The sequence below is a fragment of the Bos mutus genome, chromosome 3 (assembly GCF_027580195.1).
Source record: "Bos mutus isolate GX-2022 chromosome 3, NWIPB_WYAK_1.1, whole genome shotgun sequence".
Classification (NCBI taxonomy): Eukaryota; Metazoa; Chordata; class Mammalia; order Artiodactyla; family Bovidae; genus Bos; species Bos mutus.
The window spans coordinates 98,054,730-98,082,304 of record NC_091619.1 but is presented as its reverse complement, the minus strand read 5'-3'; the positions used below and the strand labels follow the sequence as shown (position 1 = coordinate 98,082,304).

At 39.1% G+C, this 27,575-nt stretch overlaps 1 protein-coding gene across 5 annotated transcripts in view; it reads left to right on the top strand.

Moving 5' to 3' along the window:
- MAST2 (microtubule associated serine/threonine kinase 2) overlaps nt 1–27,575 on the top strand; it is a 207,379-nt gene that overhangs the window by 60,344 nt on the left and 119,460 nt on the right. The window contains exon 1 of one of the 5 annotated variants that reach the window (XM_070368131.1): nt 4,867–5,092. The exons of the other annotated variants lie outside the window; for them this stretch is intronic. Coding sequence (XP_070224232.1) covers nt 5,054–5,092 — 39 coding nt within the window. The 5' untranslated portion in view covers nt 4,867–5,053. Of the gene's footprint in view, nt 1–4,866; nt 5,093–27,575 lie in introns of those variants that run through there. 5 annotated transcript variants of the gene reach the window in all.

The window sequence follows — 27,575 nt, the reverse complement described above, 5'->3', positions numbered from 1 at the left end:
TAACAGTTCTTAGGCTTATCAGCATTTCTATTAGACTCTTCACCCTCTTCAAGACCATACGCTGTGCCTTGGAATACTTCTGACATATTTTCCCACTAAAGTCATAATGCTGGACAACCTGGTCACCATGACTGGATAGATTTTCAGCTCCCTCATTTAATTATTCTTAGAGTATAACAGTTCTTAGGCTTATCAGCATTTCTATTAGACTCTTCTAATTTTTTCCTGTTCTTTAATCTTTTTGCTTAGATTCCATTAACTCTTTTGCCCCATTTTTGTTGATCCATCTGGTAAATTTGTCTAATAGAACTTTTGCCCTTGTGTTACTGTAGTTTACTGAAGAAAGCCTCACATGGATTAGATTGGTGGCTGGCCCTATAAAATTATGATGAATACTGCCTGTTAATTCTCAACATTGCTTTCCAGTCCTTTTTCTTTTTTGGTGGGGTCCAGTGTCCTGTCGATGGTTGTTCAACAGCTAGCTGCAATTTTGGTGCTCTCACAGGAGAAGATGAGCACACCACCAGTCCTTTTTCTTTAAGTGATCTTCTTCTTCCTCACATTATCTCTTTCGAGTTCTCTTTGCTCCTCTCAAATCTCTATTCTCTTTGCTGACTTCCTTCTTATTTCACAGGGAAATAGCTATACTTGAAAACTTTATTAGCTTCTTTACCACTAAGATTATAGATATTTTGTTACCTTTACCTGCTTTTTCTTGTGTTACAATGGAAGAAATATTCCTCCTCTGATCTCTCTAAATGCTGCGAATCCCATCCATTCCTTTTCATGAATAACTTCTTAAAGAGAATTATCAGCGAAGGATAGAGAAGTGTTAACTGGAAGGCAGAAGAGCTGTCAAGATCTGCCATCTTTATTTCTGCATTTCCTGCTCACTCTGTATCACTTCATGGCAAGTAGATGGGGAAACAATGGAAACAGTGACAGACTTTATTTTCCCGGGCTCCAAAATCACTGCAGATGGTGAGTGCAGCCATGAAATTAAAAGACGCTTGCTCCTTGGAACAAAAGCGATGACAAACCTAGACAGCATATTGAAAAGCAGAGACATTACTTTGCCAACAAAGGTCCGTCTAGTCAAAGGTATGGTTTTTCCAGTAGTCATGTATGGATGTGAGAGTTGGACCATAAAGAAAACTGAGCACCGAAGAACTGATGCTTCTGAACTGTGGTGTTGGAGAAGACTCTTGAGAGTCCCTTGGACAGCAAGAAGATCAAACCAATCAATCCTAAAGGAAATCAGTCCTGAATATTCATTGGAAAGACTGATGCTGAAGCTCCAATACTTTGGCCATCTAATGCGAAGAACTGACTCATTGGGAAAGACACTGATGGTGGGAAAGATTAAAGGCAGGAAGATAAGGGGACAACAGAGGATGAGATGGTTGGATGGCATCACTGACTCGATGCATGTGAGTTTGAGCAAGCTTTGGTAGTTGGTGATGGACAAGGAAGCCTGGCGTGCTGCAGCCCATGGGGTTGCAAAGAGTCAGGCACGACTGAGTGACTGAAATGGATGAACTATAACCCATTGCTGGTGGGCTTCTGCTCCTTTCACCCATCTACCTCTGAAACTCTTCTTATAGAGGATACCAGTGACTTCCAAGTCAGAAAATTTAGGGGTGTTCTTTAGATATGGGTCTCTTGGCAGCATTTGTTACTGTTCACCCCCTCTTAACACTCTTTTCCTGGCTTCTGGTAGAGAATCTGCCTGCAATGTGGGAGGCCTGGGTTCTGTCCCTGGCTTGGGAAGATCCCCTGGAGAAGGGAAAGGCTACCCACTCCAGTATTCTGGCCTGGAGAATGCCATGGACTGTATAGTCCTTGGGGACTGTATAGTCCATGGGGTCACAAAGAGTCAGACGTGACTGAGTGACTTTCACTTAATAACTTTAGCAGTCTTGATTTTCTTTTCATCTCTGTTTATTCCTTTTCAGTCTCCTTCAATTTAATCAGCATTTGTAAATATTATTTTAGTATTAAAAATGAAAGTGTAGGGCTTCCTGGTGGTCCAGTGGTTGAGAATCCGCCTGCCATTGCAGAGGACCTTTAAATTCTTGCCCCGGGAACATCCCACATGCCACGGAGTGGCTAAGCCCATGCGTTACAACTACTGAGCCCATATGCCCTAGAGCCCGTGCTCCACAACAGGAGAAGCCCCCGCAATGAGAAACCTGTGCACTGCAATGAGGGAGTAGCCCCCTGCTCTCCACAAAGCCCACGCACAGCAACAAAGACCCAGCACAGCCAAAAATAAATAAATGAATCTTTTTTAAAAAGTGAGAGTTTATTAGTTTAGAGAGAAGAAAGCAAAATTGGCATGAATTTTGCCAAAACACGAGGCTTTCAAGAAGCCAGGTTGTGGCAGGAAATTTTAGGTAGAGTGCGTTCTATTTTGTCTTTAGAAATACTGAAAAAGGTTAAGAAGCATCAGTATATGTTGCTTAAATTACTCAGCAATCCAATAAAATATATGATTGTATTCCTGTTTAACCTCAAAGAATATGAGCTGGAGAAGAAGGATGGACGTACTTGGGAAGCAGTGCATCGTTCTTTCTCATTGGAAGGCTAAGGTTGCTTCAGGGTAGTGTGGAGATGAAATCTGTTGTTCCTGTGTTACAGAGAACATAGGAAGGGGTTTGTTACTGCATTTTTTGATTAGTGAGGACTGGTTGAAGATTTTTAAGCTGGGTACACTTTGGATACAGAGACTGTCTTGGCCAAGGGCTGGTAATCCTATAACATTTGTTTCAGTGACCAGACGGCAATTGGCCCTGGAAGCCTTTTTTGTGGATTTCCCAGTGACATGAATTGAGTGCTCTTTGACACTCCTTTAGCGCTTTGTCATAATTCTCAGATGGTATCATGATTACTTGTTTGTATCTGGCTTCCCTATTGGATTTGAGCTCTTCTGAAGTGGAATTATTAGTTTATGGGTAATGTTAATCTTGGTAATTTTTCCCCACCACCCATCTCAATGCTTGACATAGTATATGATTCCTGAATTAGTAAATGAATGAAGAGTTTGAATTTTTAATCTCTGGCCTGAACAGTTTATCAGAATATATCATTTCTACTTCTACAGGATTAGAGACTCGTTCCTACTTCCTCTCTGCTATTGAATATGTTTTAGTTAATAAAATCTCTTTTGATTGAAAGGTTCTGTAGCTTTAAGAGCCTGTGACTTTGCAGACACTCTTCCACTGGATAACACACCCTATGCAAATCAGCTGTCTGTTCAGGTCTTGTGTTTGTTTTCCCCATAGACATAATCCATCCATTAGTTGTTTAAAGCAGCAGATGGAAGGAGTCCATGGAGATGTGGATTTATTAGCTCTCACAATGAAAGACCACACTGGTTGTGCTCCAGATTAGAAGGTTTTTGCTGAATGAAAGAGAAGTGGATCCTGTTTTCTGTGCTATTTTCAGCAGTGTGGCTAGCTCTTGTGACTGGAGTCAGTTGTAAGAAAGACCAGAAAAAGATTTTGTAAATAGACCTTCCTTCAAGCCCCAGACTGTTTGGTGCAGCTACCATAATTATAGGAGGGGCAGCTTTTTCTCCTTGTTGGGTACAGACTGAATCTGTCCTAGAGTTGTTGCTATATTTACTCCTTAGAGTGAAGGTATGTATAAAGCATCCTGAGTCAGGGTGTATACATACTTTTATTTGTCAAATTAGGAAATTTGGATTAATACCTTCTGAAATCCTTTGGAGAGGGAATAATTTGTGCATGTCCTACGAAGAACTGTGACTGTGAGTTGGTAGATCATGTATTTAACTCTCTTCCTAAGAATGTACTGCTTCCTTTGCTAACAGTTCTTTTGTGACTTATTAGAAAAATCACTCACTTGCCTTGATTTTCTTTCCCCTGTGTTTACTAGGATTCTGGCAACTACTGTAAAATTGGAAAGTTTAAACGTTGCTTATGGAGTGTTTAAGTGATAAAATCATATTATGAGAGCTAACCTTTCACTCCTGAGCTCTCTTTATTTTATATATATATAATATATATATTTACAAACTATATATGTTAAAAAGAGACTTGAATCACCTTTAAACTTGGTGCAAGTCTTGCTTTGAAAATAACAACCAGTGACCCAAGAAACAATTCTGAGATTATTAAAGTCCGGGTAAAACTAGATTTTTCTCATGCTGTGCCCTTTTAGAGGTCTGTTGGAATGGGGAGCTTTTCCTGTGACAGTACTGTCAGCAATGAATAGATGAATGAATTTGTCCATGCTCAGAACTCACCACACGTGTACAAGCCCCCTCCAGGACATAAAAGAGCATGGAGACTGACCTTAGCAATGATCTAAGCTCCAGAGGAAAGAGGCTTTCGTGACTGTCCAAGAAGTGAAGACCAGCGTATCTAGAGATAAAGAAACAAAAGAGCCTGTGACAGTATCGAAAGAATCTGACATTTGCTTTGTCTGTACAAAGGATGAAAAGAATTTTGCCGACTTAGTCAAAACAATAACTGGTTTTATATCAGCCTGAGCTCAAAATAGAGCCTCAGAATAATATGTTTTTCTTTGTATTTCTGAAGAATTATCTTTTTAAAAATGTACGTGGCGTGGTTTTGTTTTGGGAAAGGAAAACGTGACACGGATTTTATAAGCTTAGTAGCTGTAGGTGGAGACTCTCTTGTTTTGTGTGCCAAACCTTTTTAATAAGCAGTGAAGTCAGGATATTAAAGATTGGAATTTTTTTCAGGGAGCTTTGTCCTTTTCTTGGTACTTCAGATGTTTGCAACCAAAAGGGGTATGTATGGAAGAGAAAAACAAATAGGAAAAATTTCCCCCTTTTGTGGTGGTGATTCAGATGAGATTTGTCTGGACTGCTGTGAAGAAAGACGTGGCTGTGATGTGAGGCAGTGATTGTGTACTCACGCTGGACTGAGAGAAACCTGGTTTAGTGGAGCCGTGGGCACAGCATGGGGAAAGCTTGATTGTGTGCCTCTTTCCCCAGCAGTAAGCAAGTAGGCTCTAGTGGCTGGCTGTCTGGAGAGTGGCTTTTGTTGGTCTTCTATCTATTATGGATGATTCCAGTATTCTACAAAGGAGAGGGTTACAGGTGAGTAACAGAAAGCCTTTTTTACTAATCTCCTTCCTCTTACTGTCTATTGAAAATATACTGAACGGATGGCTTCAATTTTATTTAATTCATTTGAGGCAGGAGAGAATGCTACTAAGTTCCTCTATATTCCATTATGTGTTATTTTAATTAAAGGAATCATCTAAGACCTTTCTACTTTAATAGAAAAATTTTGCTGCTTGGGTTTACTTACCCAAGTGGAGCAATTGAGTCAGACCCACGCACACCTAGTTTTAGACACCAGACGTTTCTGACAGATTGTCTATAGTAAACGTATTCTGTTGCTGACCACTGTGCCTGCCTCCCAGCCCGTCTTTCCCTTAATTAATTCAATTATATGTGTTAATATATGTTTAACCCTACACATAGCTTTAAGAACTTTTCTAAATTATCACTTTGCATACATAATGTAACCATATGTGATAACCATGTATCTGAAGCCAATTTTGGAAGCCTTCTCCTCCCTAAGTCATGGATCATTTTGGTACATGAAGAAGTAAGTAAAATATAACAATGAGGGGGAAATATATTGGTAGACAACCTTCAGCTGAGTTTTAATGAGTACCTTTAGCACTAAAAGAGTACATATTACAACTATTTCAGTTTTGATGATTAATTTTTTTATGCTTTGTAAAGTAGATCATCTTGGCTTAGTCTTGATGAAAAAAATGTGCTGCTTGGGCTTACTTACATTATGTTGAGTGGAGCAATTAAATCAGACCAACACACATCTAATTTTGGACACCAGACATTGCTGACAGATTGTTTACAGTTCATTTAGTTCATCATTGAATGTTTTAAAGGATTGACATAGTAAAGGTTTCAGGATAAAACCTCAGTCAACCTATGAAGTTCTTGTCATGAAATGTAGCTATTTCTCTTGTTTTGATTTTGTTTTTTTTTGACATTTGTAAAGCACTTTTTTTGACAAAGTACCTAGGGTCTTTTTACTTATTCTTAATTACCATTATTTTGGTTTCTTTAAAGTGCTCAGAAGGAAAATGTGTAAGATTGGTAAAATTTGAACAAGTGATGATATTTGTAGGTCATCTTATTTGTGCTTCTGGTTAATGGCATTGCAGGCACTCGGAGCCTACTGGGAGCACCCACTGCACCTTCGGCAGCTGTTTAGTACCACCGGGCTTTCAAAGTCAAAGCCTTATTTAATTTCTCCTTTTTAGTACAATTGGTTCCGTAAGATTTGGCGTTTGATTTCTTGGGAGTATTTTGAGAAGTAGTTATAAAGTACTCAGAATACCTCTGATAAATAGTGATTTGTGTTCAAGTAGCTGTTAATAAAAAAAATGGCTGGCTTGTAAGCACATTTAAGTGCATTACCTATTTATATCTTTATTTCTCTTTAGTTTCCAGGATTCAGAAAGGGAATTCTGTTTTTTGAATGGGCAATATTTTCAATTATTGTGCTTGTTTTGTGTTAAATCAGTTATTTCCTTCCTAGTGACTGAGTCAGTCTCTAATATCTGGTACCCTGTTTACTGATGCCCTTCCTCTCAGTTCTTTGTTTCTATCTAGCAGGAGTTCCAAATTGCCAGATCACAGAGCACTGTAAAGTGTTTTCTTACAGCCTCTTTTTTTTTTTTAGTTGCAAGTTTACTATTTAGAAGGGGCTTCCCTGGTTGTTCAGCTGGTTAAGAATCCATCTGTAATGCAGGAGACCCCGGCTCGATTCCTGGGTTGGGAAGATCCACTGGAGAAGGGATAGGGTACTCACTCCAGTTTTCTTGGGCTTCCCTGGTGGCTCAGCTGGTAAAGAATCTGCCTGCAATGTGGGAGACCTGGGCTTGATCCCTGGGTTGGGAAGATCCCTTGGAAAGGGGAATAGCTATCCATTATCCACTCAAGTATTCTGGCCTGGAGCATTCCATGGACTGTATAGTCCATGGGGTTGCAAAGAGTTGGACACGACTTAGGAACTTTCACTTTACTCTCTAGAAGACTGCATTGGAACATTCTGAAATAGAAGTAATGCTTGAAAAGCAGCAGTTTAGATTATTTGTTTTAAACAGGTAAATTGTTAACATAAAACTTTAAAAGCTGATTTTAGATTTGTTTACATAAACACATAAAAGCTAAAGTGTACCCAGTGGTCCGGGCTTCACTGATAGCTCAGTTGGTAAAGAATTTGCCTGCAATGAAGGAGACCCAGGTTCGATTCCTGGATCAGGAAGAACCCCTGGAGAAGGGATAGGCTACCACTCCAGTATTCTTGGGCTTCCCTGCCGGCTCAGCTGGTAAAGAATCCACCTGCAATGTGTGAGACCTGGATTGGATCCCTGGGTTGGAAAGATTCCCTGGAGAAGGGAAAAGCTACCCACTCCAGTATTCTGACCTGGAGAATTCCTGGACTGTACAGTCCACGGACTTGCAAAGAGTTGGACATGAGCAAGCGACTTTCACTTCACCCAGTGATCCAGATAATCTACCGGGTAACCTCAGAGGAGAAGATGAAAATCCAAATGAATATCTGGGCCTTACTAACAGCTTTTTGGTGAACAAGTTAGACTTCTTAAAACTTTTCCAGAAAATCTGTGAAGATGCAGTCTACTTTGATCATCCAACTTTCTTTGCCAGGTTTCCTGAGAGATATCTTTGCAACCCCATGGACTGTAGCCCACCAAGCTCCTCTGTCCTTGGAATTTTCCAGGCAAGAATACTGAAGTGGGTTGCCGTTTCCTACTCCAGGTGATCTTCCCAACTCATGGGTCAAACCTGTGTCTCTGTGTCTCCTGTATTGGCAGGGGACTCCTCACCCCTGTACCGCCTGGGAAGCCCTGAGAGGTACCAGCATAGTAAACAGGGCACTCATGGTGCGCCTGTTTTGCTTCCTACATTGTTGGACTATACATTACCTCAGTCAGTCATCATGATGTTGAGGACAAATACATATTATCTGCATTTTCAGGTATAGATAATTTTAAAGAAGAAACAGAAAGTTGATTCAAATTATAGTTCTGCCCCATGCTAACCATATAACTAACCATGGTCACATTTTGAAAAACTCTCAATGCCTCTCTTTAAAATTAAAAAATATTGAATTAGCAATATGGGGAGAGGGGAGGAGGGGATGAGATATATGGAAAGAGTAACATGGAAACTTACATTACCATATGTAAAATAGATAGCCAACGGGAATTTTCTGTATGACTCAGGAAACTCAAACAGGGGCTCTGTATCAACCTAGAGGGGTGGGATGGGGAGGGAGATGGGAGGGAGTTTCAAAAGGGAGGGGATATATGTATACCTATGGCTGATTCATGTTGAAGTTTGACAGAAAACAGCAAAATTCTGTGAAGCAATTATCCTTCAATAAAAAATAAATTAAAAAATAGTGAAGTATAGTTGATTTGTAGTATTGATATTAGTTTCAAGTGTACAGAATTCAGTATTTTTATAAATTATACTCCATTAGAAGTTACTGTAGAATGATGGCTATAATTCTTCGTGGTATACAATATATCCTTGTTACATATCTAATTTATACATGGTAAGCTTGTATCTGTTAATCTCATAGCCCTAATTTGTCCTTCCCCACTTCCCTCTCCCCTTGGGTGACCACAGGTTTGTTTTCTACATCTGTGGCTCTGTTTCGGTTTTGTGTATACTTTCATTTGTATTATTTTTTAGATTCCACATATAACTGATACCATACAGTATTTGTCTTTCTCTGTCTGACTTTGCTTAGTACATTTGAGAGTAAAAGGCAAGGGCTGCAGCAGGAAGACCAGTTAGGAGACTGTTGTGGTCCAAAAGGCAAGAATGATTAATAGATTGGAAGAGAATGATAGCATTGCAGGCGTTCTGATTGGCCTTTCTTTTTCAGATATATGAAGCTCAGTACCTTCTCAGGGACAAACAGCTTGTAAAAGTGACTGGGCTACAGATATAGGTCAGAATAAGCAGAACTGAAAGTAACAGAAAACTTGACCCTAAGTGGTTGAAGTATTAAAGAAATATATTGACTCACAAGTATGGAAATCCATAGGTTGGATGGGTTTCACAGTTGGGTGATCTTGAGTCTTGCTCAGCTAGTGGCTTCTTTTTCAACTGGCTTCATACTTATTAATAATAGAAAAAAGATCTATAGTGGTTTCAGCCCGCACATTCACACACTACAGCACCCCTGGGTCCTTTTAGACCTCTGGGAGATTATGTGAGCATTTTTCTTTTAAACTGGAGGAGCCTCCATCCTGTGTAGGGACTGACATCATTTTACTTGAAGAGCAGTTGAGGTTTGGGTCTTCCATATGGTAAAAATTGGCTCTCATCTTACTGCTGCTTTTGGAGCAGCTGCAGTGTGAGAGATTTGAGATTGCAATTCCTTGTGGATGGAAGAAGGTGCTTTTCTATTTGTGCTATTTTCCAGTCAACTTTATGGAGGTTATTTTAACTTTGAAGGGTCACCTGACTAGCCACCATATACAAACTTTTATTGTCAGCTCTCTTAGTGTCATCATTTCTGTAACGTGGTAAGTATTTGCCTGTAAGGCAAACAAAGTAATTGCCCATCATTGTATAGAGTCCAGATTTTGAACTGAGAATATGCTGCGCCTTCAGGCAAAAACTGTGTAATGTTTCTTTCTTGATTTTCTACCTTTGATGTTCAAAAGTGCAAGTGCCATCATTCAGGGGTACTTGACTGTTTGGAAAACATATGATAGCATAATACATACTGGGAAGCATTATTGTTCACAGAGCTTTCTTGGGATTTTTAATTTTGAAAATTATGACTATCCTAATAAATTATGATCATCATACAAGATGCAATTCAGTTTAGATTTTAGTCTTAAAAACAAAAATCTTTAAGAACCAACTAGATTTCAAACATTCTTTTTGAAAGTTATTTCATTTTTAAAATGATAGCGACATGAATAATCATGTAACCTAATAATTTCCTCCTGGTGTTCTAAATTTTGTTATTCTTTATGTGGGAAGTTTGATAAAATAAGAAAAATTGCAGTTGTACTCATCAATCCTTAGTACCATTAAATATTTTCATCATGTCAGTAAATTGGATGCCTTTAAAAATTGAGTGATTTATCTATATGCTTTCTTTTTTTGCTCTGTGCTTTATAGTATACTCCTATGTTACAGTCAAAACAGACTTTTTTTTGGATTATTTTTTCCATATTCATTTATGTTCTCCAACAGTTTCTCATTCTTAAGTGTTGTTCTCTCCTTTCTGTACCTATCAACCTCTTGGTCATCATTCCCATGTAGCAACTAATGTCATCGTGGATAATTTCAACATCTTTGCAGAAAATTGAGTCAGCTTCAGAACTTTAGAGTTCTCTTCTACTTCTTAGACTTTACTCTTTTAACAACATACTTTCACTAACAGTGCATATTTTTATACATGGAGTTATTATGAATAGAATATCTTATAATATTCTAAAATTACAGCACCTTATCATCTCTGTGTTAAATTCTTGTATTCTCCTGTGTGAATCAGGATCACAGTTTGAAGGACTGCAGACCACTTCCTGTAGATGTGTTTTATTTGACTAATTTTGTAGATTTTAAGAAAAATTGACCATCAAACATTTTTCATTTTATATTTTGTTGTTTCATACATTTACTGTATTTTATCATTTTAAGGCTCTCATCTTTTTACTTTTTAACAGCTCTGAAATGGCAGTATGTTACTTTTGATGGTTTGCTATAGTTTAATTGACAGTGGTTATTTTGTTTTGCTTAATTTTTTTTTTGACTGATACCTAAAATAATGGCATCTGTTGCAGTTAGTAGTTTTTGAGATTTGATGAAATATGTGACCTTACTGGCCTCTGAAAGTATTTGAGTTTGCAATATTTGTATCTCAAAGACCACTGTTGTTCTTAGGTTCCTCTGTTTCTTTTTCTAATGTCTTGAAGATCTCTGTTTCTTTGATTCTTTGGTTTTCTTTTAATAAGCTGTTACTAGTTTGATGTGTTTCCTTTCTGTATTATTTGAGATCTGTTTCACTAGTTTTTCTAAAACCAACTATCCCTTTATTTTAACCTTTCCAGTGTCATTTTGCTTTTGGTGTATCTGTTTCTAATGGCTTGCAGTAGCTTCTTTTTTCCCCCTGTCTATACTGATAAACTTGTCCATTTACATTTGTCATACATGGTTTCTGCCATACTGTTTCTTGCATTCCATGTCCTGCATGTCCATGCTTTACTGCTCTGATTCTTCTTTGCCATTTAAAAATACTGATTAGTTTTTTGGCTTGGGTTCTTGTTTGATTTTTCTGACTCTACTGGTGAGTTACAACAAATTCAGATTTTAACCCCCCTCCTGAAAAAGAGACTCCTTCTTTCTCATCAACCCTTCCAAAAATACACGCTATTTTTTGTTTAGCATTTTAGTTCTTTTTTAAAAATTCTACAAGTTAGTTATTTCTATTTATTGTTGTTATTTTATATAGTCAGTACTTTTTGAAACTTATGTACCTTTGCTAGTTTTCTTGTTCAGTATTTCTTTTTGGGTCTTAGGCTTCTTATTGGGGCTTCCCTGGTAGCTCAGACAGTAAAGAATTTGCCTGCAATGTGGAGACCTGGGGTCTATCCCTGGGTCAGAAAGTTACCCTGGAGAAGGGAATGGCTACCCACTCCAGTATTCCTGCCTGTAGAATTCCATGGACAGAGGAGCCTGGTGGGCTACAGTCCATGGGGTCACAAAGAGTCAGACACCCACTGAGTGACTGACACTCTAGCCATTATCTCTTCAGATATTGTAACACTTGCATTTACTTGTTGCCTTCTGAGATTTGAATTGGACATATGTTGAACACAAGTGCTGGATGCAGAAAAGGATATACTCTATATTCCATGTAAAGAAGATGTCTGAAAAGCAAAACTGACCTATAAAGTTGAGAATTAAGATAGTGGTTTTCCTGGGGAGTGTAGGTAGTGACTGGAAGAGGGGACATGAAGATGCTTCTAGACTGATGGGTTATAATTCGTTTTTTAAAAACCTGGCTGTTGGTTACACTAGTGTGTTCAGTTTTCAAAAATTTGAGTTGTATGCTTACATGCATTTTTTCTATATTTAATAGTGTAATTTAAAAAATAATAAAATATTTCTTGTCTTCTTTCATCCAGTTGGTCACTGAAATATAGGATGGTATTGTTATCAGCAGTGGATTCCGAGGGGCCCCTTGAGTGTTTTTCTCCACTCCTGCTGTCGCTCCAAACAGTGTTATTTATGTGAGCCACACTATATGAATTTACTTACAAGTTCTGTGAAGAGATATCTAGTCTTTTAATTGTGGAGAATACCCTCTCCCCGCACTCCACCCCCCTGTGCTTTTATATGTTAGCTGAGAAGTTGTCTCCAAAACCCAGCCCTCTACCCACCTCCAATGGAGTGGAAAGTTGAGTTATGTTTCTTGAAAGTGAAAGTTTCTCATTCATATCTGAGTCTTTGCCACCCCATGGACTGTACTGCTGCTGCTAAGTCGCTTCAGTTGTGTCCGACTCTGTGCGACCTCATAGACGGCAGCCCACCAGGCTCCGCTGTCCCTGGGATTCTCTAGGCCAGAATACTGGAGTGGGTAGCCGTTCCCTTCTCCAGGGGATCTTCCCAACCCAGGGATCCAACCCAGGTCTCCCACATTGCAGGTGGATTCTTTACCAGCTGAGCCAGCAGGGAACTATTAGTTTCCTTTTCTGGGAAGGGTGCTGCTACTTAGTAGAAGAGGAATGAACGAATATAAGTGAGAATTCAAATAGAAAATGTGAAGGGGATTCTGACTGGGAGCCTTAGGCAGAGATAGCTTTGATCATAGTCATCTCCATGCTGGTGGCTATTGATAGAAAGGACAAACGCCAGCCTTGTGACTCTTGGCTTGCATATTTACTTGTGGGGGTAGTGGTTATTGCCTTTAGACACTTGGCTTTTGTCTTTTCTTGGAAATACTTTATGGGTTTTGTCATTGTGAATAATGAGTAATGCATATAGACACTGATTCCTCAAGTAAGCAGCACCATCTTGTTTTGTGTGTAATACCTTTAGAAGTTTGCTTTGTGGAAAAGTGAAAGGGAGTGATTAGTTATTTCTTTAGAATTTAGTATTACAGCTTTCTTTGCCACTTAAGAATATAGTTCAAGAAAAGAGAGATACATCATTTTTGGCAGGCAGTGTCAAAGTATGATAACTTGAGGGATCTAAAATGATAATAAAAATTACAGAGACTCTAAACAATATATCCTTGAGTTTTGGGAGCAGAGTTAGTATTTGGAGAATAGCAATTCATCCATTAGCTTTTAAACCCTGTTGGAGGTGGGCCAGATTAGAAAAATGCAACTTATTATTAATGATAATTCAGACCATCAAACTCTAAATTTTTTTTTATATATCTTATGTATTTTTTGCCCCCCACACATACATATCCTTCTCCATTACCAATACCATTCACGAGAATGGTACTTTTTGGTTTGTTTTTTAACCAAGGCTGAACCTACATCAATTTCATCTTAATCACCCAAAGGCCTTAGTTTACTTTAGGATTCACTGTTGGTGTTATATATTCTGTGGGTTGGGACAAATGTATAATGACATATATATGTCATTATAATACACAGAATATTTTCACTGCCCCAAAAATCCTCTGTGATCTACCTGTTCATCTCCCCCTCCCCCAGTCTCTGGCAATCATTGATCTTTTTACTGTGTCCATAGTTCTGCCTTTTCTAGAACATCATATAGTTGTAATCATACAGTATGTGGCCTTTTCAGATTGATTTCTTTCACTTAGTAACATGCATTCAACTTTCCTTCATGCCCTTTCATGGCTCAATAGCTCATTTCTTTTTAGTGCTGAATAATATTCCATTGTCTGGCTATACTGCAGTTTATTTATCTGTTTACCTACTGAAGCACATTTTGATTGTTTCTAGGTTTTAGCCATTATTAATAAAGCTGCTCTAAACATCTATGTGGAGGTTTTTATGTGGATATAAGTTTTCAGTTCCTTCAGGTAAATATGAAGGAGTGCAATTGCTGGGTTAAATAAGAGTATTTTAGCTTTTTAAAAAAAATCACTTATTTTTTAATTGAAGGATAATTACTTTGCAATATTGTATTGTCTCCTGCTATACATCAACAGGGATCAGCCATAGGTATACATATGTCCCCTTCCTCTTGAACCTCCCACCCCATCCCACCCCTGTAGGTTGTCACAGAGCCCTGGTTTGAGTTCCCTGAATCATACAGCAAATTCCCATTGGCTATCTATTTTACCTATGGTAGTGTATATGTTTCCATGTCACTGTCTCCATTTGTTCCACCCTCTCCTTCCTCCCTCCACCCTGTGACCATATGCCTGTTCTCTATATCTGTGTATCCATTGCTGCCCTGTAATGGGTTCATCAGCACCAGCTTTCTAGATTCCATATCTATGTGTTAATATCTGATACTTGTTTTTCTCTTTCTGACCTACTTCACTCTGTATAATAGGCTCTAGGTTCATCCACCTCATCAGAATGGATTCAAATTCATTCCTTTTTATGGCTGAGTAATATTCCATTGTTTATATATACCACAGCTTCTGTATCCATTCATCTGTTGATGGGCATCTAGGTTGCTTCTGTGTCCTAGCTGTTGTAAATAGTACTGCAGTTAACACTGGGGAACATGTGTCTTTTTCAGTTTTGGTTTCCTCAGGGTATATACCTAGTAGTGGGATTGCTGGGCATATGGTAGTTTAATTCCTAGTTTTTAAGCAACCTCTGTACTATCTTCTGTAGTGGCTGTATCAATTTATATTCCTATCAACCTTGCAAGAGGATTCCCTTTTCTCCACACCCTTTCCAGCATTTATTGTTTGTAGATTTTTTGATGATGGCCATTCTGATAGGTTTGAGGTGATACTTCAGTGTAGTTTTTGACTTGCATTTCTCTAATAATGAGCGATGTTTAGCATCTTTTCATGTATTTATTATCCATTTGTATGTCTTCTTTGGAGAAATGTCTGTTTAGGTCTTTTGCCCACTTTTTAATTAGGTTGTGTGTTTCTCTGGTATTGAGTTTGAATGAGCAGTTTTTATATTTTGGAAATTAATCCTTTGTCAGTTGTTTCATTGCTATTATCTCCTCTCATTCTGAGGGTTGTCTTTTCACCTTGTTTATAGTTTCCTTTGCTGTACAAAAGCTTTTAAGTTTAATTAGGTCCCACTTGTTTATTTTTGTTTTTATTTTCATTTCTCTAGGAGGTGGGTCATAGAGGATCTTGCTATGGTTTATGTCATACAGTGTTCTGCCTGTGTTTTCCTCTAAGAGTTTTATGGTTTCTGATCCTACATTTAGGTCTTTAATCCACTTTGTGTTTATCTTTGTATATAGTATCAGTTCAGTTCAGTCACTCAGTTGTGTCCGACTTTTTGTGACCCCATGAGTTGCAGTACACCAGGCCTCCCTGTCCATCACCAACTCCCAGAGTTCACTCAAACTCATGTCCATCGAGTCAGTGATACCATCTAGCCATCATCCTCTGTCGTCCCCTCTCCTCCTGCCCCCAATCCCTCCCAGCATCAGAGTCTTTTCCAATGAGTCAACTCTTCCCATGAGGTGGCCAAAGTACTGGAGTTTCAGCTTTAGCATCATTCCTTCCAAAGAACACCCAGGACTGATCCTCTTTAGAATGGACTGGTTGGATCTCGTTGCAGTCCAAGGGACTCTCAAGAGTCTTCTCCAACACCACAGTTCAAAAGCATCAATTCTTCAGCACTCAGCTTTCTTCACAGTCCAACTCTCACATCCATTCGTGACTACTGGAAAAACCACAGCCTTGACTAGACGGACCTTTGTTGGCAAAGTAATGTCTCTGCTTTTTAATATGCTATCTAGGTTGGTCATAACTTTCCTTCCAAGGAGTAAGCGTCTTTTAATTTCATGTATAGTGTTAGGACGGAGAAGGCAATGGCACCCCACTCCAGTACTCTTGCCTGGAAAATCCCATGGATGGAGGAGCCTGGTAGGCTGCAGTCCATGGGGTCGCGAAGAGTAGGACACGACTGAGCGACTTCACTTTCGCTTTTCACTTTATGCATTGGAGAAGGAAATGGCAACCCACTCCAGTGTTCTTGCCTGGAGAATCCCAGGGACCGGGGAGCCTGGTGGGCTGCCGTCTCTGGGGTCGCACAGAGTTGGACATGACTGAAGCGACTTAGCAGCAGCAGCAGCAGTGTTAGAAAGTGTTCTAATTTCATTCTTCTACACATAGCTGTCCAGTTCTCCCAGCACCATGTATTGAAGAGACCGTCTTTCCCCATTGTGTATTCTTGCCTCCTTTGTCAAAGATAAGGTGCCCATAGGTGCATACACTTGTCTCTGGGCTTTCTGTCTTGTTCCATTGGTCTGTATTTCTGTTTTTGTGCCGGTACCATACTGTTTTGATGACTGCAGCCTTGTTGTATTGTGAAGTCAGGAAGGTTGATTCCTCCAGCTCCATTGTTCTTTCTCAAGATTGCTTGGAATATTCAGTGTCTTTTGTGTTTCCATATGAATTGAAAAAGTTTTGCTTATAGTTCTGTGAAAAATGCCATTGGTAATTTGATAGGGATTGCATTGAATCTGTAGATTGCATTTGGTAGTATAGTCATTTTCACAATATTGATTCTTCCAACCCAGGAACATGGAATATCTCTCCATTTGTTTATGTCATCTTTGATTTCTTTCATCAGTGTCTTAGTTGTTGCATGTGGAATCTTTGATTTTTGTTGTGACATGCAGGATCTTTAGTTGCAGCATGAGAGCTCTTAGTTGCAGGATGTGGGATCTAGTTCCCTGACCAAGGGTCGAATCTGGGTCCCCTGCATTGGGAGCATGGAGTCTTAGCCACTGGACCACCAGGGTATGACTATGTTTAGTTTTATAAGGAACTGCCAAACTGTCTTCCAAAGTGGCTGTACCAGTTTGCATTCCCACCAGCAATGAATGAGATTTCCTGTTGCTCCATATCCTCACCAGCATTTGGTGTTGCCAGTGTTCCAGATTTTAGCCATTCATATAGGTGTGTAGTGATGTTGTTGTTCAGTTGCTAAGTCATGTCCTATTCTTTGTGACCCCATGAACTGCAGCATGCCAGGCTTCTCTGTCCTTCACTATCTCCCAGATTTTGCTCAAATTCATGTCCATTGAATTGGTGATGCTATCTAACCATTTCATCCTCTGTTGCTGCCTTCTTCTTTTGCCTTCAATCCTCCCCAGCATCAGGATCTTTTCCAGTGAGTTGGCTCTTTGTGTCAGGTGGCCAAAGTATTGGCGCTTCAGCATCTGCTCTTCCAATGGATATTCAGGGTTGATATCCTTTAGGATTGACTGGTTTGATGTCCTTGTAGTCCACAGGACTCTCACAAGTCTTCTCCAGCACCACAATTCGAAAACATAAATTCTTTGACACTCAGCCTTCTTTATGGTCCATCTCTCACATCCGTACATGACTAACAGAAAAGCCTTGTGCCGGGGTCCAGCCCCGGTGGATCCAGGGAATTCGAAGCGGGGACGGCGTCGGCAAGGATCAAGAAACAATTGCTTAATTAAATGTTAATTAAGGATATAAAGAGTGGTTAAATAAGGATAGCTCAGTGAGGAAATTCAGCGGAGAAAAGAGGCTGAATAATTCAGCCAGAAGGTGAGAGAAAGAACGACATGGGGAGACCAAGTTTCGGTGAACAAGGCCCGCACTTTATTTTCCAAAGTAGTTTTTATACTTTAAGTTATGCATAGAGGATAATGGGGGAAGGTGTAGAGTCATGCAGTAAGCCAGGCTTTCTTCCTGCAAACTTATCATATGCAAAAGTTTAGGTGATTTGCATCATATTCTGGCCCGGAGGCCTGTTAACATTTTAAGACTCTTTCTTCAGAAAACTTATTTTTCTCTAAAGGTGATTAGTCAGGCGCCACCCTCCAAAAGCATTAGATAAAGTTGCATTCCTATAGGGCAAGGGTGTGGTAGGCTATAACAAGAAAAAGAATTAACTCAAGGGTCCAAGGTTACAAACATTAAAGCTACTACTTACACCAATTATGTCAATCAATACACTGCCAGGGACACAGCAGGTAAGGGATATGGAGACTTAGCAGCAAACATTGGCCCAATAAGTGACAAACCCTTCACCAATACAATTTATAATCAATCTTTTAACTGCTCAAAGGAATCTGTATTTAGACAGTTTAGAACATCTCATGCCTCTCACAGTTGGGAGGCTCTGAGCAATCACATGTGGCCGGAAAAACCTATTCAGGCAGGCTAGAGGACTTCCAGAGGAGTTTGTAGGTTGAAACACTATCACACCCAGGAACTTTATTAACTGGAGCCGTAAGTTAACTCCTTTTTTCAGAGAGAGGTAGTGGGGGACAGCCCCCCGTAAAGTCGGAGGTGTAGGTGAGAGCACAAAGCAGAAAGTAGGCAGACTCTGGTTTTGGGGGTAGATGCTCGAGAATTTCCAGGGGGACTCCTGAGGCTCGATCCCGCCTTTGCGTATGCCGAGCCTCCTTCCTCTGACCTTTGCCATGGGCGGAGCTCCTGCTCCTGGCATCCATGTTATTGTTCATTCGCCAAGTTGTGTCTGACTCTATGTGACCCCGTGGACTGCAGCATGCCAGGCTTCTCTGCCCCTTACCATCTCCCAGAATTTGCTGAAGTTCATGTCCGTTGCATTGATTTTGCCATCCAACCATCTCATCCTCTGTTGCTATCTTCTGCTTTCAATCCTTCCTAGCATCAGGGTCTTTTCCAGTGAGTTGGCTCTTTGTATCAAGTGGCCAGAATATTGGAGTTTCAGCTTCAGCATCAGTCTTTCCATTGAGTATTCAGAGTTGATTTCCTTTAAGATTGACTGGTTTGATCTCCTTGCTGTCCAAGGGACTCTCAAGAGTCTTCTTCAGTACCACAGTTCAAAACCATCAATTCTTCAGCCCTCTGCCTTCTCTATGGTCCAGCTCCCACAGCTGTACATGACTACTGGAAAAACCATAGCTTTGACTATATGGACCATAGCTTTGACTATATGGACCTTTGTTGACAAAGTGGTATCTTTGCTTTTTAACACACTAGGTTTGTGTAGGTTTTTCATAGCTTTTCTTCCAAGGAGCAAGTGTCTTTTAGGCTGTGTCTTTATGCAGTCACCATCTGCAGTGATTTTAGAGCCCAAGCAGGGGAAATCTGTCACTGTTTCCATTGTTTCCCCGTCTGTTTGCCAGGAAGTGATAGGACTGGCTGCCATGATCTTAGTTTTTTCAATGTTGATTTTAAGCCAGCCTTTTTACTCTCCTCTTTCACCCTTGTCAAGAGGCATTTTAGTTCCTCTTCATTTTCTGCCATTAAGGTGGTGGTATCTGCATACGGGAGGTTAATATTTCTCCCAGCAGTCTTGATTCCAGCTTGTGATTCATCCAGCCTGGCATTTCATACAATGTATTCTGCATAGAAGTTAAACAAATAGGGTGACAGTATACACCCTTGTCGTACTCCTTTCCCAATTTTGAACCAGTCACTTGTTCCATGTGAGGTTCTAATTGTTGCTTCTTGATGCACACAGGTTTCTCAGGAGAGAGGTAAGGTAGTTTGGTTTTCCCATCCTGTTTTTGTTTTTTTTTTAAGAATTTTCCAATTTGTTGTGATCCACAAGGCAATGGCACCCCACTCCAGTACTCTTGCCTGGAAAATCCCATGGATGGAGGAGCCTAGTAGGCTGCAGTCCATGGGGTCGCTAAGAGTCAGACACAACTGAGCGACTTCACTTTCACTTTTCACTTTATGCATTGGAGAAGGAAATGGCAACCCACTCCAGTGTTCTTGCCTGGAGAATCCCAGGGACGGGGGAGCCTGGTGGGCTGCCGTCTCTGGGGTCGCACAGAGTCGGACACGACTGAAGTGACTTAGCAGCAGCAGCGCACAGTCAAAGGCTTTTGCATTGTCAGTGAAGCAAAAGTAGATGCTTTTCTGGAATTCCCTTGCTTTCTCTATGATCCAATGTATGTTGGCAATTTGTTCTTCTGCATTTTCTAAACCTTGTACTTCTGGAAGTTCTTGGTTCACATACTGCTGAAGCCTAGCTTGATGGATTTTGAGCATAAACTTTACTAGCATGCAAAATAAGCACAATTGTTCAGTAGTTTGACAATTCACTATCTCAATATTATTTTGATTTGCATTTTCCTGATGACATATGATATGGAGCATCTTTTTATATGAAAAAACCTTAAGCTTTTAAATGTATTTTCCTATTTAGCCTTGGAATAACTTTTACGAGATAGGTAAAATAGATGTTTTTATCTCGGGTGTGCAGATAAGAAAATGTAGATTTAGAAAGGTTTAATGACTGACCAGGATTTATGAGCAGAGTAAGTAGTAGAATTGTGTTAAAATATTTTTTTGACTCAGCCTTGAGTTCTTCATACCATGCAGAAATAATCTTGTTAGGATCATCAAACTGTTTTTACTATTCTTCACATTCATATGAGAACAACACATATCATCTGTGTCAAAATTTATAGAATAAAATACTTTAGTATACCTTGTTTTATTTGACCTTTATAAGCATGAAATCTAGCCCTTGTTGTTTTTTAGTTGCTAAGTTGTGTCCAGCTCTTTTGTAACCCCTTGGACTGTAAGCCCTCCAAGCTCCTCTATCCTTGGGATTTCCAGGCAAAAATACTGGAGTGGGTTACCATTTCCTTCTCCATAGGATCTTTGCAACCCAGGGAACAAATCCACATCTCCTGCATTGGCAAGGCGGATTCTTTACCATTGAGCCACTAGGGAAGCTCATCTAGTCCTTAGAGGTAGGTGAAATTCCAGGCACAAGTTATATGTTATTGAAAATATGAACCTAATTTTCATAAATTCAAATTTTGTGCTCTTTTCCATGTTTCTTAATATTATTGCATAATGTAAATATTCTGCCATTGGAACCTGTTCTCAGGATGAGGACATCTGAATTTAATAAAAAAAGAGGAGTGAAAAATTTAGAGTTTGATAGGCATACCATATCTCCATATACACTCATTTCCCCCTTGGTTCTTGACCTCAGGATACACCCACACTCAAGTGTGAATAAGTGGAGCTAAAACACCATTATGCCCAGAGCAGTAGTAATGGTACATTTGCTATACAGGAAGGGAAAATTTTTGTGCATCCCAGCAGAATGCTTGCTGCCAGAGGAAAAACCTTGTTTTTGGGAATAATGGTCCTTTTAAGGCCACTTAATAAATGGTATAAAAGTGGATTTCCTTGGTAGGTAATGGCTTCCACTCTTTCCCGTCCTGAAAACTTAAAGAAAAAAACAATAAAAATCAGTCAGCGGAATAGCTACCATCCTGAAGACAGTCAGTAAATAAGTGATAGCAGAGCATATCCTTTTTCCAGTAAAGCCTCTTTTGCTGACATAATTGCATTTGACAGTTTCCATCAATATAACTCCAATGAGCAAGACCCTATGTGAGCCTTATAATGATGATAGTAATAATAAAACAGTAAGTAGCATTCACTTACATTATTGATTATTGATTATTCATCAAATGTTCATTTGGTACCTACTAAACCAGGTTTGTGCTGGGTACTAGTAATATAATTGTGAGCAAAACTGATCTCTCCTTCTCCAGCTAACAATCAGTCTAATAGAAAACAGACAAGCAACTAATCGCAGTAAAGAGTTGGAATTAAATAGAGGTAGGCTGAGGAACAGAGAATGCAATGGCAACCCACTCCAGTACTCTTGCCTGGAAAATCCCATGGATGGAGGAGCCTGGTGGGCTACAGTCCATGGGGTCACTAAGAGTCGGACATGACTGAGCGACTTCACTTTCACTTTTCACTTTCATGCATTGGAGAAGGAAATGGCAACCCACTCCAGTGTTCTTGCCTGGAGAATCCTGGAGACGGGGGATCCTGGTGGGCTGCCATCTATGGGGTCACACAGAGTTGGACACGACTGAAGAGACTTAGCAGCAGCAGCAGGCTGAGGAAACTGTGTGTAGGAAAATCTTCTCAGAAGAAATGAGGTTTAAGCTAAGGTCCAAGAATGTATAAAAAGACCAAAGGAACAATCAGAGAGAACTATAGCTGTGAAGCCTTAAAGGTGTGTGTGAGAGCGAGTATGGCATGTTTAACAGATAAAAACTCCAACAAGCCTGAGAATTGTGCAAATAATGATAGAAAGGAAGATAATAGCAGCTAAGTAGTGCCCTCTGTGCACTTTAGACTAAAGGACTTTAGACTTTATCCATTGAAGAGTTTTAAGAAGAGAAATCACCTAGTTATTTCTGCATTTTAAAAAGATCTTTCTGACTGCAGTATTTGTTTTGTTAAATTCATACACTATCACTTAGAAAATAGATACTTATTATATGATATTTGCATTAATAGGGCATTAGGAATCAAGGGGGACAGAACTAAAGTGAAGTCATTTGGGAGGGTGTTACAGGATGATGCTGGCTTGGACTAGTGGACATAGCTGTGGAAGTAAAGTGAAACTGACAGACTAAAGATAAATATTTTGGAGGTAGAATTGGCAAGGCTCAATGAATAATTGGATGTGTAGGGTCAGGGAAAGTGAAGAAGCAGGAATACCTCTGGGTTTTATGGTACCATTACTGAAATGAAAAACAGAAAAAGGGCAAGACTGAATAGAAAGGTAAGTTGAGCTATAGTTGTAAAACTATATACAACTGTATAGTTGGAGAGAGGTCTGGGATGAAGATACAAATCTGTAAAATATGTGTAGAGAGGAGTGTTTCCAGGGAGAGCTTTAAGGACCATCAACATCTAAGCATCTTAAATATTGAAGAAAGAGGCTGCAAATGATAAGAGGCAAAACAGGGGAATGTAGTTTAATGGATATAAAAATCATTCAAGACAGAAGAATGAATGATACTGTTAGATGCTACTGAGCAGTCAAGTCTGGAAAAGAAGTGAAGAGTGAAAAAGAAAAAGGGAGCTTTCTTGGTGACTCATGTGGTAAAGAATCTGCCTGCAATGGAGGTAGACCTGAATTCAACCCCTGGGTCCAGAACATCCCCTGGAGAAGGGAATGGCTACCCACCCCAGTATTCTAGCCTGGAGAATTCCATGGACAGAGGAGCAAAATGATGAAGGAAGAGGCTGCAAATGATAAGAGGTAAAACAGGGGAATGTAGTTTCATGGATAGAAAAGTCATTTAAGACAGAAGAATGAAAGATACCGTCAGATGCTGCTGAATAGTCAAGCACAGAAAAGAAAAGGTACATTAAAAATGTGGTGAAGGTTTTACATGAAGACACTGGTAACCTGGCAAGAATGGCTTAAATGGGGCGGTAAGGAGGGTGAGGGAAAAATAGGGTGTTAGGGTCTTGGGATATCTGCATTGTGTTGAAGAAAATAGGAGGCGATATGTTGGAGACAGTGAATGTAGATAATTCATTCAAGAAATGTGACTGTGAAGGAGGAAAAAACATTTATAAGGCTAAGTTGTTAAAGAGAGGTATACAGTGATTAAGGGAAATTTTTTTCTTATATCATGGTGGGATAAACTTGAATGTGTTCAGAATGCGATAATCAAAAGGTCATGAAGGATACAGAGTCCAGAGATAACTACTAGTAGGTTCGAGGAGGCTGAATGGAATAGGTTTCACCAGAGGTTGTAATGTATTGTCAGTTATTACTTTGTGCTTTCTAAGAGTAAATGATGAGTCAGAGAATTTATGGTTATTTGCCTAAATGAGTGCTTTTCTTGCCTTAGCCAAATTTCCTGATTAGGCAGCTTTCCTCCTCAGCCTGCTGTGAATATTCCCTCGGAAAGGGAGGTTAAGGAAATCATTGTTCCTTGGACTGCTTTTATCTGATTGGAGACCTTACCTTGTTTCACTTTGCCTTCGGCCTATCTTTATGGAGAGCTTGGCACCTGAAGTACTGATCTGGAGCCCTGGGCATCCATCCTGCAAATGTAGGCTTTTGTATAGGTGCAAGGATTGGTGAGGATTGGAGAAGGGATGGATTTCCATGGATTCATTTCCTTGTCTAAAAGTGATTCAGAGAGGGGCACATAGGCATTTCATAGAATTTTTGTTTATTGTTTGTCATTCTATCATAGCTCAGTCATGTCCGAATCTTGGTGACCCCATGGACTGAATCCCACCAGGCTCCTCTGTCCATGGGATTTCCCAGGCAAGAATATTGGAGTGGGTTGCCATTTCCTTCTCCAAGGGATCCTCCTGACCCAGGGTTCGAACCTGCATCTCTGGTGTCTTCTACATTGGCGGGCAGATTCTTTACCACTGAGCCACCAGGGAAGCTTGTTTATTGTTATTGCCCCCAAATATATTAATAAATCCACCCCGTGTCACCTATTTAAACTATTCAAAAAGCCAGAGCTGTCATGTAGATTCAAAGAATGATATTCCCAATTTTACATATATTGTTTCAGAAAATAGAAAGAGGACACTCTCCTAGCACATTTTATGAGGATAGAATAACCATGATGCCCAAACCAACAAGACAACTTGAGAAGAAAAAGTACATAGCCCAGTTTTATTTATTAATGTAGAGGCAAAAAGTCCTAAATAAAAGCCTCCAGACCCTGGATGGTTTTATTAGTGAAATAATACCAGTCTTAGACAAACTCGTTCAGAAAATAGAGGAGAGGCAGGAACACTTTGCACTTGGTTTTAGGAGCCTGGCATAATTGTGATACCAAAATCTGACAAAGGCATTATAGTAAAAGAAAACTGGAGGCCATTATCCCTTATGAACATAGGTGTAAAAACCAGTAATAAAATATTAGCAAAGATAATCTTATGGCATATTTGACAAAGTTCAGTTTAACCTAGATATGTAAGGTTAGTATTACCCCAAATACTAACCAAATTAGTATTTGGGGTAATACTAATTTGGGGATAATCAAATATTACCCCCACATCAATTCAAAACGGATCATGAACCTAAGCATAAAGGCTAAAACCATAAAGTATTTGGAAATAAAATGTAGGAAAATATTTTTTGTGTCCTTGGCATGGACAAAATTTTCTTAGACAAGATACTAAGAGCACTAACTTTTAAAAAAGAAAACTGGCAAGTTGACCTTCATCAAAATTAAACTTTTGCTCATAAAGGTACCACTTAAAGGAATTTCCTGACGGTCTATTGGTTAGGACACTACGTCTCCACTGCAGAGGGCATGAGTTCAATCCCTGGTCAGGAAATTAAGATCCTGCCAACTGCATGCTCCCCACCCACCAAGGGGAAAAAAAAAAGACACCAATTGATAACTCCAGTAGGCCAGCCACAGGCTGGGAGAAAATATTTATCAAAGTATCTAACAAAGGACTTATATCTAGAACATATGAGGACCTCTTCTACTCAATAGTAAAAAGATAAACAGTTCACTTATAAAGGGGGCAAAATATTTTGTACAAGAATATGTACTGATGACTAATAAGCACGTGACATGGTTGACATTCATCCGGAAAATGTCAGTTGAACCCACAGTGAGATACCAATACACACTCACAAGAATGGTTAAAATTTAAAATACTGATATCATGTAAGTGGCATGAATGTAGAGCAATTATGTTATTAGTGAGGGTAATCTATATTAGCTAGAATGTGAAGCAATAGAAACTCCATACATTGTTAATACAAGTATAACATAGTATTAATACAATCACTTTAGAAAAAGATCTAGTAGTTTCTTATAAACTAAACATACACCAATCCTATAACCCAGCAATCACACTTTTATTTACTCAAGATAAATGAGATACATGCCTGTTGTGAAAGACTTGTACAGGAGTGTTAGTAGCTAAAACCTGAATCGCATCCAAATGTCCATTAGTAGGAGAAAGGATAAATAAAATATGTTCTATTAGTATGATTGGATTTGCTACTGTTACATGCAGGAACATGGATGTATTTCTGAACACTATGCTGAATGAAATAAGCCTTATATAAAAGGGTTCATACTTGTATAATTCCATTCATATGAAGCTCTGGAAAAAAAATCTATGGTGAAAATATAGGAATTGTATTTGCTTGGGGTGAGGAAATAGTGGTTTATTGGGGATTTACTAAGAAAATATATGATAAAACTTTCTGGAGTGATGGAAATGTTCTGTACTTTGGTAGGGATTTAGGTTACCTGAGTGTATACAATTATCATACTTATTGATTGATACACCTAAGATTTGTGCAGTTTAGTGTTTGTAAGTTTACCTTATGGAAAAAAAACCAACATCGTGAAACAGTTGTAAACAAATACTGGATTCTAGTTCATGATATACATGCTGAAATATGTGCTAATGTCTATAGTCTACTTTGAGATGCATTAAAAAAAAAAGAAAAGAAAGAAACACAGGTGGGTAGATGGCTAAATATGTGACAAAGAAAATAATCACAAAGTTTTAACAGTTGTACAGTTTGGATTGTGGGTGTGTATGTGGATGTTCACTATACAAATTTTGAGAATTTTTATCTCCCTCCATATGTAAAAATAAGTTCCAAGTATATTCACAGACTTAGTGTGAAAAGTAAACCTATAATCTTTTAGAAGAAAATATAAGTAAATGTATTCATGGCTCTGTGTGTCAGGGATATATTTCTTATATGTAAAAACATAACATAAAGGAGAATGATAAAATAGATGGTATAAAAATTAAATTCTTTGACTCTATTAAAAAATAAAAAGATTAAGAGGACATTTTCAATGAATATAATAAAGAGATCAAACCAGTCATTCCTAAAGGAAAGCAACCTTGAATATTAATTGGTAGGACGAATGCTGAAACTCCAATACTTTGGCTACCTGATGTGAAGAGCCAGCTCATTGGAAAAGAGTCTGATGTTGAGAAAGATTGAAGGCAAAAGGAGAAGAGGATGAGATAGTTAGATAGCATCACTGAATCAGTGGACATGAATTTGAGCAAACTCCAGGAGATAGTGAAGGACAGAGAAGCCTGGAGTGCTGCAGTCGCAGAGAGTCAGACACGTCTTAGCTACTGAACAACAGTCCACAAATAATTAGTATCCAGAATATGTCAGGTGAATGCCTATAACCTGATAAGAAAAAAAATCTAATAGAAAAATCGCTCAAGGATATAGACTTGGCCCTGTGTCTTGGTGGGTCCCCCAACCATAGATACAGATGGCTGACTATAATGTGTGGTGTCATTTTATCTAAGGGACTTGAACATCTGCAGGTTTTGGTTATCTGCTGGGAGTTCTGGAACCAGTTCTCCACTGATACCAAGTGAACACTGTAAGTGGGTAATTCACAGTTGAGGAAACCCTAATGACCTAACCATATAAAACATTGTTTAGCTTCACTAGTAATTATGGGAAATGCAAGTTAAAACCATATATGATATGATCACAGCCATTAGATTAAACAAAATTAAACAGTCTAACAAATATCAGGTATTGGAGAGTATGTGAAATCGTTTGTTCGACAAATACTTCTTGAGCATCTCTTGTACTACTTGCCAGTC